The 24,592-nt window shown below is 35.5% G+C and overlaps 1 protein-coding gene and 1 pseudogene across 4 annotated transcripts in view; one reads left to right on the top strand and one right to left on the bottom strand.

Annotated features, from left to right (window-relative positions):
- LOC109229842 lies at nucleotides 1,539–6,547 on the bottom strand (annotated as a pseudogene).
- LOC109228704 overlaps nucleotides 18,195–24,592 on the top strand; it is a 10,616-nt gene continuing 4,218 nt past the window's right edge. Inside the window, exons 1-6 of one of the 4 annotated variants that reach the window (XM_019393875.1) lie at nucleotides 18,195–18,463; nucleotides 20,323–21,662; nucleotides 21,741–21,809; nucleotides 21,895–22,093; nucleotides 22,201–22,290; nucleotides 22,741–23,220. In XM_019393875.1, the coding sequence (XP_019249420.1) occupies nucleotides 20,361–21,662; nucleotides 21,741–21,809; nucleotides 21,895–22,093; nucleotides 22,201–22,271 (1,641 nt within the window). In that variant the 5' untranslated portion in view covers nucleotides 18,195–18,463; nucleotides 20,323–20,360 and the 3' untranslated portion in view covers nucleotides 22,272–22,290; nucleotides 22,741–23,220. Of the gene's footprint in view, nucleotides 18,464–18,714; nucleotides 19,005–20,322; nucleotides 21,663–21,740; nucleotides 21,810–21,894; nucleotides 22,094–22,200; nucleotides 22,291–22,740; nucleotides 23,221–24,592 lie in introns of those variants that run through there. The other 3 variants (XM_019393876.1, XM_019393873.1, XM_019393874.1) reach the window with 3 other exon arrangements.

The raw sequence follows: 24,592 nt of genomic DNA, 5'->3' as shown, positions 1-24,592 counted from the left end.
GACGATCCGCAACCAGTAGAGTCTCCTTCAGAGTACTTGTATTTTTTTTCTTTTCTGTCCAAATTTGTATTCCGGACAGTTATTGCATGGTATTTTAATTCTTAGTAAATGCTCATGCACTTCTGACACTGGATTCTGGGATGATTATGGGATATTCAGTATTAAAATTTGAAAATATTATTAATTATTCGGTAGAGTTCATCTTTTTACTAGTTAAATTGAAGGAAATTTATGATTTCAAAGATATTAAAATAAGAATTTAATTCACTATTTAGTGTTGGCTTACCTGACAGTGATATCCGGCATCACGACCTTTAATGGATTTTGAGTCGTGACAATTCAGGAGCTGTAACTGAAATTGTTGTACTTCAAGTCTAACTTAGTTAGGTACATAAATAAGGGATTTAGTGAAAAAGAAAGGAAAGTTTTGGTTCAAGATTAGGATTTGAAGACATTAGATACCGATATTTTGTGAACTTTATATCTACATATTGACTATTTATGTTAACGTTTGTACCTTCTTTGATAATTATTCAAATAAAATTGAAAAAATCAATGACATAATAATTAAGGACTAACTGAACAGGTGATAAGTGAACAAAGAAATAAAAACAAGAGTTCCAATTTGCTATTCACTGTTCAGTATCTTGACTTTGTTGTTTAGTAATCTTAAAATCTTAAATCAAGAGTAAAACAGTTGAACATTATTAATCAGTAACACAAGAAAATCACGAATTTAGATATATTCAATTTATTTTTCCACCGAATTATACAACGTAGTATTCTTTTCGATTTTTTCTTGTAATGGCGTTTGGACCAATAAAAGGTTAAAATTGAAAGAAAGAGTATTTAAGTTAGAAATTGAAAAGAATTTTTGGAACTTGGAAGTTGAGCATGCTTAACCAAACTTTCAAAAACTGCTTACTTTGAGAAGTATTTTTTTTTATCAAAAATAACTTTTCGAAGAAGTACTTTTGGAAAGAAATAAATTTATGTTAAGATCAATTTATTTGAAAAGTACTTTTTCACTATTTCATAACGGTTAAGTGACAAAAGGACTTGGACAAATGTCTAGCATAAGATGCAACCATTCAACCTAAGAATAGGCAAGTCATGACCCCGTAGAAAATATCAAATTTTTAATAATATCTATCCGTAAAATTTCGCTACTATTCTTTTATTTTATTATCTATTTCTGTTATTTTATAACACGTTATCAGAAAAGCAAGAGCTTCTATTTCAGTCCTAACATCACTTTTACTTCAGTTTCACTCTCTCGTCAGGTACGATCATTGTCTGTTAGGCAGTGCAAAATCGTAAGTAAACAGTTGAGGATATTTACTGCTAATAGTTACAAGAATTGTGCAACACTGTTAGCTACTAGGGTTCTAAGATTCAATTCAGCAATTGAGACCAATCAAACAATCATTATATAGGCCAATTAATACCTCTTGTAGTAAGGTTCTCCTTCCTATATTCAATCTGATGATAAAGCATTTACATACTCTTGGTTGGAGGAGAGTATTTACTGCAGTAGTCTATAGATTATCGTCTTCACTGTAATCCTCGTCGTAATCAGAGGCTGATTCATCATTTCTGGGCTCCAGTGGAGTGTTCATGTCAAAGGATGATTCACCGGCTTCCATTTCTTCCATGTCAATAAAGTCATAACTCATCCGCTGATCAAATTTCTCATCAGTACAGTTAAGAAGCCATGCAAGGGAACACTTTAAGCCTTTTTCTGCAATCCTTTTATGTCTTGGTTTTATTGTGGACTCCAAACCATAAGTGAAGAAAGCTGGGAAAGCGACCAAATCTTCCATCGGTCTTGCCATTGTGGAATTGAAATACTCGAAACTCTGATTCATAATGTCTAGATTTAGAGCAAGCACCTGAGGACATCCCACAACCATTTCTCGCACTTGTTCCGAGGAAAATCCACATCCCTTGAGGAAATCAACATGCTTCACTACAGGTGCTTTACTGAGGCTGATGATCTGCGGCATCTTTTCCACAACTCTGCCAAAATCTTCAGGAGTTGATTCGATAGTGAATTGAGAAATGCTCGTTGACTTGGAAGTCTTGTCTCCAGGTCCATTCCTAAGATCTCTGGGTATTGTGCAATTACTGAAGGAAGTGCAGTTTCCCTCACGTTAAACTGTAAAAGAGATGTTATATTCGGTTTCACCCTTTCTTTCAGTCCAAATCCAAGAATGTGTGGATGCTTTTCGATCAACCTGGCCACAGCTAGCCGCGGAATTCCCAAGATTTCCAGATATTCTACGAACGGTTTAATTACCCGACCTACCCGCATCCCTAATATCTCAGGATATCTAGTCAGAACCCCACCAATTTCTCTTCTTGCCACCCCAATTCCTACCAAATAAGCAACTGATGTACTCATTGTGCCCTCAAGCTTGAATCCAAATACTTCAGGATACTTCTCCACTACTCGAGGAATATCATTTGGTTTAATATCCATGCCTTGAAGATATTTCACAACAGGAGCAAGGTCTACCACCACACTTGCATGGAGAACTTGTGGGTAACGCCGCAAGAAGTCTGTCAAAGTGGATTTTCTAACACCCAATCTGCCCAGATAATCAAGCACAGGGATCATGTTTTTCTTCACACTGCATCCCAGAATAAGAGGATAGTTGTTAATATCTTCAATTGTGAGTCCCAATTTTTGAAGAAAGTCCACCCGTTCTCTCATGACCTCCACAGTCACAGGAAGCTCTAATCCATCGAGCTCGTCAGGTACAATGACGATACCCCTCAAGAATTCATAAACACGTTCACGGTTAGCTGCCTTCTCATTCCCCATCTCTAATAAACTAGGATGAGTGTAGAAAGATGATCTCTTTTCTTTCCTACTGCCGCTGTAAGTGTCCGTCTTCACTGAAGATGAATCCAAAGAGCTTGATGAAAGAGCAGCTCTTGCAGCAAAGCAACAGGGTAATCTAATTATCAACTCCTTTTTCTTCCCATTGAAACTTGAAATACTTGGAGCTAAAGCCGATATTAACCGGGGCCGATGGAAAGTGTTGGAGGGCAACTCGTGATTTATGAGCAAAAAACTGGGATTAACGATGCGATTATAACTAATGATCTTCATAATCCTAGGATGAAAACCTGCACCACACAGAAGCAATTTTCAAAATAAAGCCTTCAGACTCATAATATCATCAGGAAATAAGTTGAACAATTACAAATCATTCTTTCTCTCCTGTTTTTAGTACCTAAATGAGTTAAGGATGATGTGGATTGTGGAAAGGCCTTTCAATTGTACGCACAGAAGAAAGAAAGTAAGGCTTGAGAAAGTTAATTAGTACGTGGGCAACATTAAACCATTGGATTTAACACATGAAGTTGAAACAGCAGAAGTAGGCAAGTGACCTTCCTTTTCAACCACAAAGCAGAACCAGGTAGTAATAATTTTAAGCTTATAATTGATTCAGTTATAAAAGAAGAATCTAAAATTGGAACGATACCGAGAAGATTAGCATGGCCCCTCGCAAGGATGCAGAAATCAAGAAATGGTTCAAAAAAGTAATAAAAGAAGAATCTAATGTGTTGAAAACTTGTTTACTAGACTGAGAAAGCATGATAATTCCTCTCATGCTTAAAGGGCACAAGGACACGTGATACTATTTACCACAGCAGTACTGTTAGTCTCTGGACGTAAAGTTATAAACCTTCCAATTGAGATTGATTAATAGGTAATGGGATAGCAATAACCAGCCTCCTTTATGTTCAACAATCCAAGCACACATGAGAAACTACTCCTAGTGTTTTCTTTTTCCTGTATACAGTACACCAATCCCACCCTCATCCCGCTCCCCAAATTGACTCTTTTATGAAGCTAATTTTTTAAAAATGCTTAGCAGCTTCCATAAGTTTTTTATGAAAGATGTTACAAATCATTAAACAGCTCTACAGGGAGTAGACCTTAAGAAAGTAAAATATTTGGGCAAAGGTCCGCACTATGCACATGTTAGTTTGGGAATTGCAAACTAAAATTTATAAACATCTCTACAGGGAGTAGACCTTAAGAAAGTAAAATATTTGGGCAAAGGTCCGCACTATATCAAAAATTTATTTTCCTTTTTTGATCAATAATTAATAATTATAGTATTTGTATATCACAGTGTATAACATAATAATAATGTGTATATCAAAAAAATTATTAAAATTTTATTTTCCTTCTTTGTATAACACATTTCAGATTGAAAACTCAAGTTCAAGACGACTCCACACGTGTATCCCCTATTATAACTCGTGTATATCTCTATGTACATCAGTGATATCTCATGTATATTATTTGTATTGTTCATGAAAATTTGTGTTATATATATGATATACAATGTGATATACACGAGCGTCCATAAAAGAATTGCGTGGTATACATGATATACAGAGTGATATACACAGACGTCCTTAAAAACTTGTGTGTGATATACACTGATGTACACGATATACAACGTGATATACATATATCGTAGTTGGATTTTTAGGTCTGATTTTTTACCTGAAACCAGTCTAAATCACTTATAATCTTGCTCAAATTTTGTATATATCCTCGTTTAGGTATTTCAACCAATTTCAATCACACCCACTCATTCAATCCAACCAAAAAAAAAAAAAAGAAGAGAGAAGAAAACAAAGTTGAAATATATTTTTTTCTCTCTTAATTTTAGCTAATCTTGCTCAAGTTTTGTATATAGCCTCGTTTAGGTAGCCAATTTCAATCACACCCACTCATTCAATCCAACCAAAAAAAAAAAGAAGAGAGAAGAAAAACAAAGTTGAAATATATTTTGTCTCTCTTAGTTTTTGCTTTTGGCTTTCTCTGATGTGAGGTCAGCCTTACCTTTTCATCCTACTGATTTTTTTTGCATAATGTGCAAGAATTTTTGCTAAACTGTGAGAGCAAAAGAGAAGATATAGAAGAAAGAATGCAAGAAGAGAAAGCGGGAGGGGAGCCAAAATAAGCGTGTAGTTTTTTTTTAGAGAGAATATAAAAGAGAGTTGTTTTTTTAAGATTTGGCTAGATAATGCCAATTGTATGGGACTATCTTTGCCAAACCTAATATAAGGCTAAAAAATTGTCAATTTCTGTTATGTGTTGTTATAGGATGCCAATTTTTCTTTGCAAAAAGAGGATATTTTGCGAGCGCAACTTAAATATTATCCATAGTTGTGCAAAAATTGGCCTTGAAACAAGTATAATAAAAGTAGGGATGGCAACGGGGCAGAGCGACTGCGGGGCGTGGCGATTTTAGGGCTATCCTGGGCGGGGTGAGTTCAGGCCTATGCGGGGAAGGGAGGGGCGGGTTTAGGGTGCAGGGCGGGTTGAAATGGAAAATTTTTGTGACGACCCAAAGGGTCATCACCGTATTTCTCCCTTTCTCCGCGCTTCCGAGGCCTTGGAAACCTCACTTTCGGTTGCCTCGATTTGCGTGCGCAGTCAGGGCGCGAAGTCGGAAAGTTTATATGTTAAAATATATGAGTTCGGTGAAAAATTTGAAGAATTATGATATTAATATTGATATAGTAGACTTTGGTCAACATTTTTGGTAAACGGACCCGGACCGGTGATGTGACGGTCCCGAGAGGTCCGTAGAAAAATATGGGACTCTGGCATGTGCCCGGAGTCGAAATCCGAGGTCCAGAACCCCGGTAAAAGAATTTTTCTGTTAAATTGTTTTTTGAAATTATAAAGGAAAAATGGAAATGAAAATGAGTTAGAAAATATGGGTATCGGGCTTGTATTTTGGTTCCGACGCCCGGTACAGGTCTTAAATATGCGTTAAGCGCTTCCTGTGAAATTTGGTCGAAATCGGACGTCGTTTGACGTGTTTCGGACCTAAATATCTAAAGTTAAGGCTTATGAACTTTGAAATGGAAAATTTTGAGTTTTGGGGTTTGATTCTTTTATTTTGATGTTATTTTAGAGATTTGATCGCTCGAGCAAGTTCGTAGGATGCTATATAGTTAGTGTGTGTGAGTGGTTAGGAGCCCCGAGGGCTCGGGAGTGTTTTCGGAGGTGTTCGGGGTAGTTTTGCACTTAGGAAAATTGCAGAAAATCTGCAACAGGTGCCCAGTGATTTTCTTCTTCGCGTTCGCGTTAGGCCTTTCGCGTTCGCGAAGCTTCAGCTTCGTCCTTCATCGCGTTCGTATCTTCCTTATCGCGTTCGCGTAGAGTATTTGACTCAGAAGACTTGGCCCTCATTTTTTACTCATCGCGTTCGCGATCCCCTTGTCGCGTTCGCGTATAACAGTCCCTGGGCCCCCAGCATTTTCTTCTACGCGTTCGCGACCTCTTTCACGCGAACGCGATGCCTGCCTGCCTTCCTTCAACGCGAACGCGATGAACAATTTTACCCAGCGAATTTTTAAGTTCAAAACAGTAGCTATTACGGGATTTTTCCCATTTGTCTCCAACCTTGTCTTCTCCACAGCACTTAGGCGAATTTTAGAGCTAACCTTCATCAAAGTTCCTTGGGTAAGTATCATTTAACTCATCTTCTTCATTTCCTATCATCATCTATCAAATCCCTAGCCCTAAATTATGAAATTCAAGGTAGAAAATGGGGGTTTTGGGTAGAACTAGGGTTTTGGGAATTTTGGGCGATTCAACCTCAACTTGGGGTTGAATCTTGAAATAAATTATATATTTGAACTCGTGGGGTTATGGGTGATTGGAATTTGGTCCAAGCCTCGAGTTTGGACCAGGTGGGCCCGGTGTCGGATTTTGCTATTTTTGGGAGAATGGTAGGAAATTCATTTCTAGGCTATAGGATTATGTTGTTGAGCCTCATTTGATATTATTGAATTAATTACGATTAGATACCATTGCTTCGGAGTCGAATTCTAGAGGAAAGGCGGTGCTAGAGGCTTGATTGCTATTTTTGGACCGAGGTAAGTGTTTGACCTAACTTTGGCTTGAGGGAATAGGATTAGAGTATCATGAATGCTATTTGCTAATTGAACGAGTACGGTGTATAGGCGTGGTGACGAGTGTCTATACACCGGAGTCTAGCATGACCGTGGGTCTTTGTTTGTACTTGTTTATGAGATAATTTGGAACTCTTCTAAGCTACAAAATATTTTTCTGCAAAAATGAAGAGTCAGAGGATAAGTTGTGAAATATTAATATTATGGAGCATTGGCTCGAATGTTGAATACCATTGAGTAAGAGATGAACGTATTGAAAAGGGTTGTGATTAATCCCTTGCCGGATGGTTTGATTACAGTGAGTAATGCCCTTGCCGGGTTGTGAAAGATATTGTTATTGTTCCCTTGCCGGGACTTGGTTGTTATTTGTGTTATTCCCTTGCCGGGACAGTTCATATTGCTTGTTTATTTCCCTTGCCCGTTTGGTTGTGACTGTTATTTGGGTGAGGAAGAGTAAAATTGCACGAAGGGTCATTCCGTGCTATTCTTGATTATATTTGCACGAAGGGTCATTCCGTGCTATGTTTGACTATTTATGCACGAAGGTACATTCCGTGCTCTGATTTGATTATATTTGCACGAAGGGTCATTCCGTGCCATGAGATGAGAGCTATGTGAGGGAAAGCACGAAGGGTGATGCCGTGCATTTTATTTGATTGCTTTGGATGAGATTGAGAGTAAAAGCACGAAGGGTGATGCCGTGCAACTATTGAATTTCTTGTTCTTTAATAATTATTGTTGTGCCATGTTTCTTAATTACGCAGGTAAATAGCATAGATGTTTTACTTGCTCAATTTCAGTTTCTATCATTTATGAGGATAAATTATTTAGCAACTTTCAAGTTGGAGTATCTTCCATTTAAAGTGACTCCTACTTGGATTTGAATTTTTTTTTTCATGGCTTTTGACCTACTTGCTTGGGGAAAAGATAGACCGTACTACATCTCTGAGATGTTGGCAATTGGGGTATTCAATGTACTTTTACAAGGAGTTTAGTACAGTTTATATACCAACTCATGAAGTATTAAAGATCTACTGCTATTTTAATTATCTGCAAGTAGTTTTGTATTTCAAGTTTGTCGCAGTTATGACACTTTGCCATGTTTGATAATCAAGCGTTTTATTTTGTTTGCTGATTGTTTGTGAAGTGTTTAATCGGTATATTTTACATAGACATTGAGCGGCCAATAGGTCACAAGCTTGGTTAAAGCGTCTTAAGTGAAAAATTATGACAAGTTTGACCGATATAAAATCTAGGAAAAAGTATTAATTTTTGAACCTTTATTAATGCAAAATCTAGGAAAAATTATTGACTTTTGAACCTTTACTAGTGCAAAAACAAGAAAATCCAGGAACGATTAATGATTTTGAATTCACATTATACTTCAGTAATTTTTAGCCTTTTAATACAGAATTAAGAAAAATTACTAAGTTTTGAATCTTTACTAGTTGAAAATCCAGCAACAATTCACGGTTTTTGAATTTACAATATACTTCAACAATTGAGAACTACTGCTTCAGCTAATTCAAACTCTATGAACAGACTTATAAATATTCAAAGTTCAAGTTCAGCAATTGTTACTGAAATTTGTTCCGTACTTTAGATAGGGGTATTTTTACCCAAACTTTTATTTTCGCATTAATAAGTGGCTACTTTGCCAGTGCAATTTATAATATGGTCAAACTTTAATAGCCGATCTAAAATATGGGCCACACAGCTAATTTTTGTCATTATATTATTACAACTTATTTAATAATAGTATAATTAAATGTTATGGCATTCATAAGATTTATTGGTAACTGACATGTTAGTTATTTGCTTTAGAAACTGAAACAACAAAGCAAATTTCCAGTGCAATTTAAGCAGATTTTTAGTATAGTAATTCCTAGTTTAAGGAGTTATTTTCTCTTTTTTGTAATTTGATTGTTCAATAAATCAATAGCATATTTTTCTATTTTCAGTTAGGAATTTGATGCTATTAATGTATGTCTATAAGGCCTCATTTGTTTTTTTTAAAATTAAGACATCTGAATCTGAATACATATATGAATATATTAAGATGTGTATTAAGATCTGAATACTATATAATTAAGACTGTTTGATTTTTAACATCTGAATGTATAAAATTTATCTTCATTTGAAGATTAATAAACATAAAATTCAAATGAAATACTAACTAATTCTATCATTAAAATATATAGTTTTTAAAAATATGATAGTTGTTGGAGGTGATGGCTAACGGGTGAATGGCGTCTAGAGGTGGTAGTTGGTGGTAGTTTTGGTTGATGATGGTGGTTCATGCTAGTAGCTAGTAGTGATTGGTAGTGGTGGCGATTATGATTGAGGATGGTGGTGGTGGGTGTTGGTAGTAGTGTGACTGAGGAAGGTGGTGGGTGGGTAGTGGTAGGTTATAATGATGGGCAGTGCCGACTGTGGTTGTTGACGGTAATGGGCTGGTCAGTTGTGGTAGTTGAGGTGGATGAGTGTTGATTGTGGGTGAGAATGATGGTGGTCAAAGTGGTGGGGATAGTGTTGGGTTTGTTATTTAATAAATAATAACAAAAGAGGTGTGAATGAAAAATGGTGGGAAAAGAAATGGAGGGATGACCCGCGATCCGGTCCGGTCTAGCTCGTTTTTCTTTCCCGGACTAATTTAAATTCGTTTTAAATTTTCCGCAAAAATTTCCAACAGCCATGACTGTTCTGAAAGGTTGCAAACCTCTTCAGAGGGTCACACCTGTTCCAACAGCCATGACTGTTCTGAAAGGTTGCAAACCTCTTCAGAGGGTCACACCTGTTCCAACAGTCATGACTATTCTGAAAGGTTGCAAACCTCTTCGGAAACATCACCAAGTTGGCTATAAATAACCTTCAAATCCCAGAATATTTACTTACGAAATTTTCTGAATCTTCTTCTTCTTCTTCTGCACAAAATATTCCAGTGTGTTTTACGACCATCGAGTGGTTCGCCGATCACCAGAGTTTTAGGTACCGATACACTGGTGAGTTAAATCGTTCTATCCTGGGAGGATATATTCCAAAACCTCGGGTACTTGAGGGGAATAATTTCCTTAAGGACACACTGTGTATTCAGTGGGATCGATTTGTTCCTATAACGTTTTTCCAGAATTTATTTTGAAGAAGTTTACTGTTTTCGGAATTTAATTTCTACTAACTTTCTGTTTCTGTTTTCAGAAAGATTATTATTTAATTTACAGCAATACAGATTGATAACAATCTTAAGGAAATTATTAAATTATATTCTGCATTCTGTCTGAATTTTATTATTCTGATTTGAAGATATAAAAACTTCATCAGGGTATTGAAATTCAGAAAACGATTTGAAGAACATAAAAACTTCATCGTTTTTTCTGTAAAACAGTATATAAAAACTTCAGTTATTTTTATTACGTATTGTTTGTTAATTACAGTATTATTTACTATTTTGGTTTTGCCATTAATTGATCTCTTCTGTTGTTCACTGTAAGAAATGGCAAATGAGAATGGAATTCCTTCTGCGATTGTTGGTGCAAACGATGATAGCCTCGTCAAGCCGCACTGTTGTTCCTCCGGCCGAGAAACCGGGAAAGTCGTAACGTTTGGATAAATTGTTTAGTAAACAATGACATGCGAGATTTGACCAAATAATATTGTCAAATGGTTTCAAAATTAATGAGTGTAAACAAATGTGTTTACGTTTAGAATACTTCAAATCATATAGTCATTATTTGATTATATATAATATGTTGATGAAATATTTAAAATGTAGGGGGCTTTTAGCTTATGCATGACAAAAGCCAATGTTAGACGTAATGTCTAAATTATATAATTTTTGAACTCCATTGATATAGTAGTTGGTAAAATCATCAGTTGTTTAGTCTTAATAAAGACTAGTTGATGAAACTACTAATTCGGAAGTTGGTCACATGCCTTTCTCGAAAGGTCATTTTCTTTAATGAAAATTTATATTGTTTAGTTCTTTTATGAAATGATGTCACTTTGAAGGTTGTGACTTTTCATAGAAAGATACGTCTGTATAGACACGACCGTTCATGAACGAATATATTAATACGTTGGTCTATAATGAGGTGAACTAACCAATGAACATGACCCAAATCTATTGCAAGTTGGATTTGTTTCATGAATGGAGGTGCTATAATTTACATATCATATAGACATATGAATGAATAACATACAAATGCTTGAAAATGGCGGAATGATTACGAAATATGTTTTATATTAAAAGGTTGTGGCCACAACTGATGCCAATCATTCCAGCTGTTGTTATAATTACTACATAAAGTGTAATCAATAATCTGATATGCAATCGAAAATCGAGACGTATTAGTCTACAACATAAGGAAGTTTGCATTGAACGTTCATAACAATGAAACGAGTTTTGAAGTATTTGAAATATACTCCAAATTATGCTTTGCACTACAATAAGTATCCCACGATAATTGAGGGGTATAGTGATGCAAATTAGATCACCGGTTCAACCAATTCTAAACAGTTGGTGGATGAGCGATGTCTTGGAAATCGTCCAAACAAATGTGCATTGACCGCTCTACAGTGGAGGCTGAGTTTATAGCCCGGTGAAGAAGCTGAATGGCTCCGGAATTTCTTGGAAGATATTCCATTTTGGCCCAAACCTTTGGCACCTATATGTATACATTGTGATAGTCAAGCGGCAATAGGTAGGGCAGGGAGCGTTATGTATAACGGGAAATCTCGTCATATTCGACGGAGACACAATACCGTTAGACAACTACTCTCTAGTGGTGTTATCACAATTGACTAGGTAAAGTCAAGAGATAACATGTCGGGTCCACTTACAAAAAGCCTATCTAGAGAGGCAGTTGAAAGATCATCAAAGGGAATGGGGTTAAAGGCCTAGGACAAGTCATCATGGCGGTAACTCTACCTAGCAGACTGGAGATCCCAAGAGCTAGGTTCAAAGAGATCAAACAAAGTTATGAATGACGGTTCAACATTGTCAACTAACTCAACCCATTCTCGTGATGAAGACAATGTTCAAAAAACGAGGTAAAGCATTAAGGCTTTTTTGATGAGTCAATAAAGCTTAAAGCTTTTTAATGATTTGCTAAGTCTGGCAGGATATGACCAGATAGTGTGTCTTTAGGATTACACGTTTAGGAATCACCTATGTGAGCGTGAAGTGTAAGCCGCTTCAAGGAGAATGAAAGTAAAGGCCCATTCTCTAAGCACTCATGAAACCAGGCGGTGTTCATGGCTGAAACGAACACAACCGTGAGAACCATAGATGGTTAAGGATTGATTGTGTGACTTATGTTGTCTAGGTATACAACAAAGCTCGACGGTTCAAAGATATCAAATCTACAGATTGACCGAGTATATCCGATATAAGTTCACTACGGAAAGTTCAAAGGGAAACGTACTTATCCAGATGCAATCAATTCTTGTTTGTAAAACACACACACGTCCGTGCATTCCTTTAAGTTCATAGCCATTCCCCATTCGTGTGGGGGATTGTTGGGTTTGTTATTTAATAAATAATAACAAAAGAGGTGTGAATGGAAAATGGTGGGAAAAGAAATGGAGGGATGACCCGCGATCCGGTCCGGTCTAGCTCGTTTTTCTTTCCCGGATTAATTTAAATTCGTTTTAAATTTTCCGCAAAAATTTCCAACAGCCATGACCGTTCTGAAAGGTTGCAAACCTCTTCAGAGGGTCACACCTGTTCCAACAACCATGACTGTTCTGAAAGGTTGCAAACCTCTTCAGAGGGTCACACCTGTTCCAACAGTCATGACTATTCTGAAAGGTTGCAAACCTCTTCGGAAACATCACCAAGTTGGCTATAAATAGACCTTCAAATCCCAGAATATTTACTTACGAAATTTTCTGAATCTTCTTCTTCTTCTTCTTCTGCACAAAATATTCCAGTGTGTGTTTACGACCATCGAGTGATTCGCCGATCACCAGAGTTTTAGGTACCGATACACTGGTGAGTTAAATCGTTCTATCCTGGGAGGATATATTCCAAAACCTCGGGTACTTGAGGGGAATAATTTCCTTAAGGACACACTGTGTATTCAGTGTGATCGATTTGTTCCTATAACGTTTTTCCAGAATTTATTTTGAAGAAGTTTACTGTTTTCGGAATTTAATTTCTTCTAACTTTCTGTTTTCGGAATTTAATTTACAGCAATACAGATTGAAAACAGATAGTGGGTAGTGATGGTCGATAATGGTGGCGGCTATGATTGAGGATGATGGTGGCATGATGGTGGTGGTGGTGACATGGTGGTAGCTGATAATGGTAGATGGTGGCGGCATTTAATAAGTAATATGATAGCATCTTAATGCAATTAAGTCTCTGTTATAGATCTTAATCATACAGACCTATTCAGACCCGTTAAATGGTTATGAAGTAAAAAAAACAAACATACTTAATGATTAAGATTTAAATGATTAAGATTCAGACTTTAAAAACAAACACACTTAATATCTGAGATTTGAATGATTAAAATTTAAACTTTCATTAACCGCAAACAAATGAGGCCTAAGTCACAAATGAAGTACGTAGAATTTCCTTTGCATCATATATTCCACTAGTCACTTCTCTTAGCAATTTTAGTCTTACTTTTTTTTTCTCCTTAAAAAATCAATTACTGGAATCAGAGCCATATAACTAAGAGACCTAAGTGAGTGAATTTTTTCTTGGTACATGTGTAAGTATGAACTAATTCTGTAAAACCACAAATAACTCTTATATCAATTGTTGGTTTTTTAAAGAGAAGAGACGAAAGAAAACAAAGTAAAGACTGAAATTGCTGAGAAAATGACTACTAAAATTTCCTTTGCTGCATATTCAAGTAGTCACTTCTTTTAGGATCTTTGGCCATATATCTTGACGGCTTGTTTTGAAAATTTATTTGAGAACAATGTATGACCAGTTTCTTAAAAACAATATCTGAATTTTTTTTTACAAGTTCCCAAAACAGTTTTTGGGTGAAAAACTTCGTTTCACTCACAAAACTTCAGCTTTTTTTTTCTAAATAGAATGCATGTCCAAATACAACTTTACCTTCAAAAAATATCTTTTAACACAAACTTCAACCAAATCTATGTCCAAACGCTAGCTTAACAATTTCAGTCTTATTTTATTTTTTTCCTTCAAAAACCAACAATCGGCATGTTTTGCTTAGAAGAAGAAGCAATAAGAGGCCCTTCGTTTTACAAGCAAGAATAAACAAACTGATGGTAATACTAATACTATTCTGTTCTTAAAAATTGTCATTCTCTATCTTTTACATATCAATTTTGTGGATTCTTTTGTCTCATTCTTGTATATTTTTTTAATGTGATTGGCACTGATTGAAGAGTTAACCAAACTTTCTAATGCCTTCTTTTTTAGTAACAAAAGAATTTTATTTAAAAGAAACTACTCTATGAGATTAGCCTGAGCAACGAAGTACTTACTCGGTCTCACAAAAAGAGAAATAACAAAAGCGGGAAGAACATAGTACGTACATCAAATAACGTTTCTACAATCAACCAGCATTACCTATTAAGGTATGATTTCCATATTCATGTACCACTTCAAGAAGATTTTTGGTATCCAGTTGAAAATAGGAATATTTAATTTTTAAAGTTTAATATAAGGCCATTGATTCCATATGGCCAAATTTGCATTCATAAAACGATAAATTGAATAATCGATAAATCACAATATGATATGCAATTAAAAAGTCATTTTTTGATATTCACACTTGCTTTACATAGACTTCGGTCCTAGACTGTTGATATTAGGCTAAAAATCCATGTTTTGCATGTAATTTGCGTTGCATTATGCCTCGATCTTGTTAATTTTAGTGTGAATATTTGTGACTCGAACTTAATAATGGTATTTATATGTGTAGGAGTCAAGTTGAAGTAATTTGGTAAGCTTGCATGCAAATGAAAATAAAAACAAAAGAATTTGAAAAAAATATGACTTTGGTGCCGAGATTCGCGCCAGGCACCAACCAAAACCCGAAGGGCAACCACTACATTATGCTTCCCTTATTTTTCAAGAAAATGTAACTTCTTGATACCTTGGCGGCTTGGCCAGTTATTATCTATCAGCCATTTTTTATACTTGCAGTAATAAATCATGCCATCAAACACTACAAGAGGTAAATAAATAAAAATTTCCCCACACATGCCTCTAAAAAGTCGGGTGATTTACAAGAATGGCCTCAAGAGGGGTGGTTTTGAACTTTTGACTCCGCTTGTTTCATGCGGCAAATCTTCAAGTTTAACAATTTTTAGCCCATGGGCAAGACTTCTTACTTTTTAACTTTGAAAGTTTGCTCAAAATGAGGGGTCAAACGCTCACGGCCATCCGTTTTCAGGGCATCTCCAACCTTTATCCCATTTTTGGTCCTCAAAATAGGGATTTCTTCATTTTGGAACAACTTATTCCTCCAACCATTCCCCCATTTTCTTCCCCACACTTTTTTATATTCTTCTCTCTCTTCTATATTATATTATATTATTATCTTTCATTTCAATTTTATTTTTTTAATTTCCATTAAACAAATATCTTTTATTTTCATTAATTTGTAATTTTTATTAAAACAATTCCATAAAATTCTAAATAATATAATTTATAAGCAATTATTATAAATTAACTAATAATTCAAATAAAAGTGAAATAGTTGTGATACAAGATTAATTAAATACATATTATATAACGATAAAATTCATTCGAAATACTACATAAATATTCAACTTCAACCTCAAGTATCTCCCATAAATGATCTATTAATGCATTACGAAGTGCAAAATTAGCATCTTTGTCCTTAATTCTTCTATATCGAGCTAAAAATTCTTGAAATCATTGATTTTCATCTACTGCCATTTCTATTGTTAGAGGTGGACCTTCCAAATCATCTTGAATTGGTGCATTAAGATCACTCTCATTCTCGATTATCATGTTGTGTAGTATAATACATGTAGTCATTATATCATGTAGTACTTCTTTTTGCCAAAAACGTGAGGATCCTGCAACAGTTGCAAAACGTTGTGAATTTAATGATGGATGTGCGTTCTATTGTCGATCCGACTCGTCGTGAATTTATACGACAAGAACAACAACGAATAATGTATAAAAGAAGTCAAGAATATCCACAGCCACAACCACAACAATCCTCAGCCCCATTCACTCAATACTATAATGATTTTGGTGTATCTTGAAACGACATAACACCCTACTAAGTTATTATGCTATTTACCGTAGTTTTAATTTTTATGTATTTTAATTTAATGTATTTTCAATTGTCATGTATTTCCAATTTTAATGTATTTTCAATTTTTACTTTTTAATTTTAGCAACATCTAATATTTTATATTCGCACCTTTCAATTTTAGTAACGTCTAATATTTTATATTTGCACCATTCATTTTGGGATAATTATATATTTTTTGTACAATTATAACTTGTAATAAAATTAACCTACAATTTTACATAAAAATAATAAATGCACGAAAATTAATTTATCAAAATTATACGCCAAAGTTAAGATGTAAAATTAACATTATAAAGATATTACATAAACATAATTATGTATATATAAAGAGACAAATTAAAAGATTAAATAATAAAATATACATGAATAATAATGGGGGAGATGAATAGTGTACCCCCATATTTGAGGGAACACTATTCATCCCCATTTTGGAGGCAAAAAAGGGGAGGATTGGAGCATCATTACCCAAAAATTGCACCCATTATGGAGAAATGGGGTAAGGTCGAAGATGGCCTCAAAATTATTGGATGTAATTTTTATGCTTAAAATCCACTATAAGAGTTGAAAGGATATATGTCATGTACGGGGGTACTTAAGAATGAAGAAGTCTTAAGTAAAACTCTTACTATTACCCAAGAAACTGAAATAATAAACTTTTTCTTTTACATTTTTTTGGTCGAAACAAAAATAAAGGACAAGAAGAGAAAACTTAAGTGGGCGATAAGATTATTTTTAAACTTAATTTTCATATAATTTTGAGCAAGAATGACGGAGAAAATAAAACACCAGCTATGAGAAATAAGTTTTCAACAATACAACGCAAAAAAGGTGTTAGACGACCAGTTTTTAAAACCATTTTTTATTATTTAACTGCCTTTTGATATGTAGTTAAAAAATAATTATATCTTAATGCGAAGATAAAATTATTTGGGCAAAATTTATTCCACTAGCCAAAATATAAGAAAAAGTCACTAGAGCATGTTCGAGTTTCAAACTTTTACAAGTAAAACTCCAAAGAATATTAAAAAAACTCCATTTGTGTGGAACTCCAGAACAAGGTTTCCTCGTGAACTCATTTTTCATCAATTGGAGGAAAGTGTTTTCTCTATCAAGATAAGTGTTCTCCACCCTATTCTAGAAAAACATTTTTCACGGAAATTATTTTCCTTCATACCAAACACACCCTAAATGTTGAAAAGTTTGGAACATTAGCAAAATTTAATTAGCGCGGCAAATGGGATAAATATCAAATATCTCGGGACCTCAGTGTTGTTTTTTGGCTAGCTTGAGTTCGTAACTTTACTATGTATCATTAAACATAGAAGAAAAGGAGAATTTTAGAAAAAAAAAAAAATCTTTTTTTAGATCTTTTTCCCCTTACTCTTTAATATCATCGAATTTTTTTTGATATCACTATAGATCGTGTATAAACGGCCTATAAAGTGGTTATTTGTCTATTTTTTTTAAACCCAATACAACATTCCCCCTATTCTCAGCCTCTCAAATGTACATTGTACATTTGGATAACGTCGATATTGACGGTTTAGATTTCTCAACAATTATCCTCAATCGTGTATCCGCCGATGTATATATTTCTTCTCCTTTCACCTTTTATAGTCCTTATCGATTAGCTTCTCTCGTATCCTCGGTGATTAAATTTCAGGATCGGAGTAGGTATGTTAAATATACTTCGATTTAAATTTTCATTAGTTGGACTAAAAATGCTTACTTTTTATAAACTTAAGAATTATATATGTCCAAAATAACACAATAAGAATAGAATTAGATTTACCCCAAAACTACTTTGGGTCGAAAACTCAAAACTTTTTTCTCTTTAAGTTGAAGTCTTCTTAAAAGACAAATCATAATGTGGGTCCGTAATTTCATATATCAGGCCCAACCTTTTGAATGCCACGTATGCCTCCAGGTCCAGTTCAGGGGCAATTATTCCTTGTTGCTCATCTCCTCAAATACAACACTCCTTCTTCTCAATCTCTCAAATATAAACCGTTGATTCAAAGAAAGTCAAACGTTGACGGTCCAGATCTCTTACCCGTCATCCTCAATCGTGCATCCCACCATCGTATATATTTCTACTCCCTTCACCTTTTATAGATCTCGCCGGTTACCTTCTTCCGTACACTCGACGGTAAAATCCCGTTCAAATTTTCCGATCAGACTTCGTTGGAGCCGGTACACTGAAAATACTCCGATCGTATACCTATGTATGTAATGCTTATATCTGTATATTTCGCCACTGCATGCCGGAGTGCTAGGGTTAGGGTTCCATTTATGTCAACGTTTAATGAACTGAAGTGCATTGAATTGAAAATGTTAGAGTTTTGTTTGGTTTCAGAGAAATTGATGCAAAATTGTATGAGCATTTGTTACAAATTAGAGTTTAATAAATTTTAGCTAAGTGAATGACTGTAATTTTTGGTGCTTTTAACGTTGTTGCAGTTGCAATGAGTGGTTTGACTATGTGAAAGGTGCTTATTTGTTACTGTGAGAAGCTCGTGCAGAGAGGAGAGTGCATAAATTGGTTTTGCCAATGATAAAATTCATTCTTTTTGGTCCTCGGGGCTTAGTTCAGTTGCCAAAGGTTGAGGAACTCGTGACTCAGGTCACATATTTGAGCCCTGCGCCATCCAAACTAAGCCTGGTATTTAAGTGGAGAAGGGTGGAGGGGCGGGCCATTATCCCCGAGTTTAGAAGGTTGCGGTTGGTCCTAAGGGTTCTTCTCAGACGGATTTCTCGGTCATAAAAGTAAATTTCATGCATTGTGAATTTCTATTTGTGTTGCATGTTATATGAGAATCAATGCACAAGGTATTTTGCTATTAGGAGGAACTAGGAGGAATCAAATTGCTAGGAAATGAACCCACAGTGAAGTGGTCTCATAGGTCAATCGCGGTCTGCTTTGTTTTCCACTCTAGTTTATGATGTTCGTTCGTCTATTTTATGGAACACCCACCTTTTTAGTTATTTAAATTATAGGACACATTCTTCGACACAACTGTGCATTTTAGGGATACCGATACTGCATTTGCTTGTCAATAATAAGTTTCGGTAATGTGAAGATGAATAAACAATAATTTTTATTTATCCAATTTGTCTTTCATCCTCCCTTCCGAATCAACTACAATTCATAATCGGAATTTGATGTCAATTTAGGTTAAAATGAATATCAGGCAATAGCACAAAAGAGGGGGGGGGGGGGGGATCTAGTCTTTTGTGGAGCAACATAGGTCATTATCCCTTCTCCACGTACTTGCTTGACTATGGAAATATTAATCAATGTCTTAGGAAGTATCATCAGATTAGATCAACTGTAGACGTGGTACTCCCATTGTCGAATCATATTGTTTCTTTGTCAAAAATTCTTAATGTTCGTAGTTCATTCCTCTTAGATAAGCTTAGGTTGGTCATTATGCTTTCATAAACTAGAACTAAGATCTTTTAGGGGGCAGGTCTTGAATTTTAAGCACTATGTTAAGATTTCCCAAGCATTATACCAAATTCTTGCAATTGTCATCTCGTGCAACTGATGAACAGAGTATCGTTTTAGGGAGAAGGAGATTGATTCAAAATAAAACTTGGAGAGTAGATACTTGATAAGCCATAATTACAGTTTACAACTTGTCTCAAGCTGTTGTTGACACTGTCATTGTATTGTTGATACCCTACAAGCTAGTACTACAGTTTACAATTGTCCCGAACATGGAGAGGTAGATCCATAAGGCTAGTATTATGGTTTACAACTCGTCTCAAGCTTGGAGAGGTAGATACTTGATAAGCTAGTAGCCTAGTAGTAGTGGGCTGTTTTTAAGATTTATTATTGATTCAACACATCTCTGAATTAAGTTTAGGTTCCTTAAAGTTTTTAATATTCAAGTTAATTTCATAAGTTTTTGCTAAATGTTCTGTCTTATATCCTTGATCTCAAATAGACGCTGAGTCGGAAAAGGAAAGTTGGGAAGGGATATAATTCACTATTGATTAACCTTGCATTTCCCCTTTGGTAACTAGATTATAGTTTCAATAAGAATGCTTTCCTCAGATCTTTTTGTTGTACTCCTTGCAGATCTTGCAGTTCTGAGTGGCAAAGCGATTCCATATGAAATGGCTTATGATAACTCCTCCACGCTTGAGCCTAAACGTTCCCATCAATGGTTCATGGATGGTGTCGAGCCTGAATTGCTTCCCAACAAGAAGCAAGCCACTGAAGTACCTAATCATAGTTCGTTCGCTGGACTTTTAAGTTCCAACATTGCTCCGTGGATGAACACTTCTGGTTTCCACTCAGTTCCAGGCCAATATGCAGAAAGGCACTTTGATGATGAAAGTGCAAGATCGGTCAACTTTGATGACAGAAGTGTTCCATCCGTTGGCATTGGCAACATTAATGTGGCTAGAAAGGTGATGGAAGATTCATTTGGAAGTGATTCCTCGTTTGGTTTATCCATATCCCATTCAATGGAGGATCCTAGATCAGGTCTTAACTATGGTGGTATCAGAAAGGTCAAAGTCAACCAGGTGAAGGAGGCTGAGAATTTCATGCCTGTGTCAATGGGTGATACCTACACCAGAGTGATCAGCAATGCAATGTCAACAGATCATGCTTTTACTAAGGCTGAGGATAGTTGCATAGCTATGGGGCTCTCTTTTAACGGAGGTGATGATCATATGATGTCGTTAGGTGACACCTTTAATAGGGAGGATAACAACTTCATATCTATGGGTCAACCTTTTAACAAAGTGGAGAGCAACTCACTATCAGTGAGTCACCCTTTCTGTAAAGATGAAAGCAATATTACTATGCTGAGTCAAAGTTTTAGCAGAGAGGATGATAGCACTATATCAGCGAGTCACTCATTCAAGGACAATAATACTGCTATATCAATGGATCAGTCATTTAGTAATGATGATAGCAATATTACTTCAATTTGCCAAACTCTTAGTAAGGTCGCTGACACCAATCCACCCATGAGCCACTGCTACAGCAGAGTCAATGACAATACAATATCAGTGAGTCAGACCTATAGCAAAGTTGAAAACAATAATTTGTCAATGAGCCAATCTTTTGGCAGGGGAGAAAGCAATATCATATCTTTTGGTGGATTCAATGATGATGACGATATAAATTCTTCTGGAAGGCTGATTTGCAGTTATGACTTATTAATGAGTCAGTCTTCAGGCCAACAATCGGATATTATGACTGGAAAGCGATTGGTTGAGTCAAATGCCGATACAGTTACAAGTGCTACTCAAATGGCTGGCAATAATGAAGTTATTTCTAAAAAGGAGGAGCAGAAAGCAGCTAAAAAGCCTCCTTCGAACAGCTTCCCTTCAAATGTGAGAAGCTTGCTCTCAACTGGTATGTTAGATGGAGTATCTGTCAAGTATATAGCTTGGTCTAGAGAGGTAAACTTTACTTTTATGAGTCTTATCTTTGAAACTGTGATGCTCAGTATATGACATTGTTCTTCCTTTGCATGGTAGAAGGAGCTCCGTGGTATTATAAAAGGTTCTGGTTACCTCTGTAGCTGTCAGTCATGTAACTTTTCCAAGGTACATTTGTTGCCAATTTTCGTTATTGCAGGACTAACTTGCTGTACAATTTACTGATTAAATGTGGTGTAACTTCTATGTGTAGGCAATTAATGCTTATGAGTTTGAGCGCCATGCCGGTTGTAAGACAAAACACCCTAATAATCATATATACTTTGAAAATGGGAAGACAATCTATGGGATTGTTCAGGAGCTCAGGAACACACCTCAGGATTTATTATTTGAAGTTATTCAGACAATTACTGGATCGTCTATTAACCAAAAATCATTTCGCATCTGGAAAGGTGCCTTAAATCAATGAACTGAGCTGTTTCATATTCTAGAATGTTTATTTTTTTTAAATTAAGTTAGCATTGGTTATACAATTTTAATGCCTTTTTCCTGTCTTCAGAATCTTTTCTAGCTGCGACACGTGAACTTCAGCGTATATATGGGAAGGATGAGGTCAGGCGACTGTCATAAAGAGGAATCCATATGCAAGGTATTATGCAAAGACGTGACTGCAGCTCTGCCTACAATATCATATAAATATGTGCTCTTTAATACTTTGCGACCCTATAAACCATGGTTGATCTAGAGCAGTTTTTTGGTACTCTGGGAAAAATACTGAACGAATTCATGATACGTCCTTCACAACGTGCATATGCATAACTTATGATTTTGTTTTCTACATTAAGTTTGCCTGACGATGTATAACTTCCTGAAAATATATTCAGCCAATTGATGATTTAATTGTCAATTGTCATCTTGTGCCCATAGACTGTAATTATCCTGTTAACTCATATAGGAAGATACCAATGTTCATGATGCCACTCGTATGGATATATATTTAGAAGTGAGTAGGAGTTCTCTTATTTATTAGAAATAGGAATAACGTGCCAACCATTTAACCTACAAAATCTAGATCTGTTTCTTTTTTACTTGGATGTAGGATGGTGCTAATATGGCTGATCCACTGGCATTCCCCACCTAGCCAACTCAAGGATCTCAAAGTGAATATTCACCAAATTTGTTTATTAAGTCAAATTAATTTGTCATGTCCGCAGAAGCTTTAAATTTACATGGGCAAAGTTGGGAGTGGTTCCAAGGTGGTGACTGCAAAGGAAACATACTGGTACAAGATTTTGGTATAATTTGAAGTGGTGAAGTCATTAGAGATATACAGTTTGATGAGAAGAGATATACAATATGTTGGTGAAAGTGATTAGAGACAAATTCGACTATGTGGTGACCCTTAAAAATGCAACTTTTAAAATACAAATTCGACTATGTGGTGAAAGTGATAAAAGACATTGATAATGGATGAGATAATTCTTATGATTTTAGTTTCTTAATTGAAAAATGGACAAATTTGCCACTATTCAGTGAACCGTGATCTCTGCCTATGTTTTGGATTCATGTTTTTAATGCCTCAACATTTCTTTTCCCATCACCCTAGCCGTATTTTAAAAGCAAGAAAAATAAGAAAATAATACTTGTCTTAGTGGGCGTTTGGACATAAGAATTGTAAAATTCCAAAAGAATTTGGATGAGTGCCTCTACACAATGAAGACAAAGATCAAACACCTTTTCATTTCACTGATACAAGTGATACTCCCTCGTCCCATTTATTTGACATGGTCTCCTTGACGTGGAATTTAAAATGCTAGTTTGATGTCTATATCATATTATATTGGAAGTAATTAAAGAAAATATTAAAGTAGTAGTTGAAAAGTTTTCAAATGAAACGAATTGTAGTGAGGATCATATAGCTAATCCCAGCTAGTTTGGATTGAAGCAAAGTAGTTGTTTTGGCACAAGTCGAAAAGTTAGTTTATAGGAAGAAATATGACATTAAAGATTAGAGTACATTCGTGTTGTCAAAGCCTCATTTAAGGCGCACTTAAGCCCCGAAGCTCAGAAAAGCTCAGGGAGGGCGCTTCACCTCGCTTCAGCTGCGCTTCAATGTAGTCAAGGCACTAAGGTGTGCGCCTCATTGCCCATGAGTTCTATCTTGAATCGAGCGGGTACTAACGACAATATATCGGCAAATAAGTGTATTAGTTGTTGACGAAGACATTAGGAATGAGTTTGTTTCTTTTTCTTGAATTACATATGTATTTTTATTTTTTTCCTTAGTTGCACCTTTTTTAATTAAAGCCCGCACTTTAGTTGCACTTTGCACTTAAATCCCTAATCGACCTGGAGTGCTTTTTAGAGCTTTTCGCTTTTGACAACACTGAGTACATTAGTTCATTAATATGAATCTTTATTTGGCGAACATCGGTATGGAAGAATGTTTTGGTTCTTATTAGAAGCGTGTCAATCTTTTGAGACGTCCAAACCTGGAAGTTTGTCACATACGTTTATGAGCAATAGATACCTCATTTTTATATTGATAAAACCGAGACTTTAGTACTTGAAAATTTTGTGGCTCAAAGTGCTTAATGGTGGAAGTTTCAATCTTTAAATTGCAATATTTGTTTCAAGAAGCGTCAATAGTATGCCTTTGAGTATGCTTGATATGGTTTTGATTTTTAAATAATTCATCATTTCGGCATGCTCTTCATTCCCGTAACAAATTGTGATGTCTGGAAGGGATGAGATAGTTTTGTCCTGTTAAACATGTGAGATAATTAGTTTTAGGTTCATGACTCGCTTTTTGATATCTTTGGAAGGTCGAAGACTGGTCAAAAATTGGTGAGGACCTAAATTGAGCAAGTTTCAGACTCCATTACCCCCACATCTCTGGTTTAGTAATTTGGTTGCCCTACATTCATATTCATCTCCACCCCTCCACCGCC

The sequence above is a fragment of the Nicotiana attenuata genome, chromosome 7 (assembly GCF_001879085.1).
Source record: "Nicotiana attenuata strain UT chromosome 7, NIATTr2, whole genome shotgun sequence".
NCBI classification, from domain to species: domain Eukaryota; kingdom Viridiplantae; phylum Streptophyta; class Magnoliopsida; order Solanales; family Solanaceae; genus Nicotiana; species Nicotiana attenuata.
This window is presented reverse-complemented; position numbering and strand designations above follow the sequence as displayed.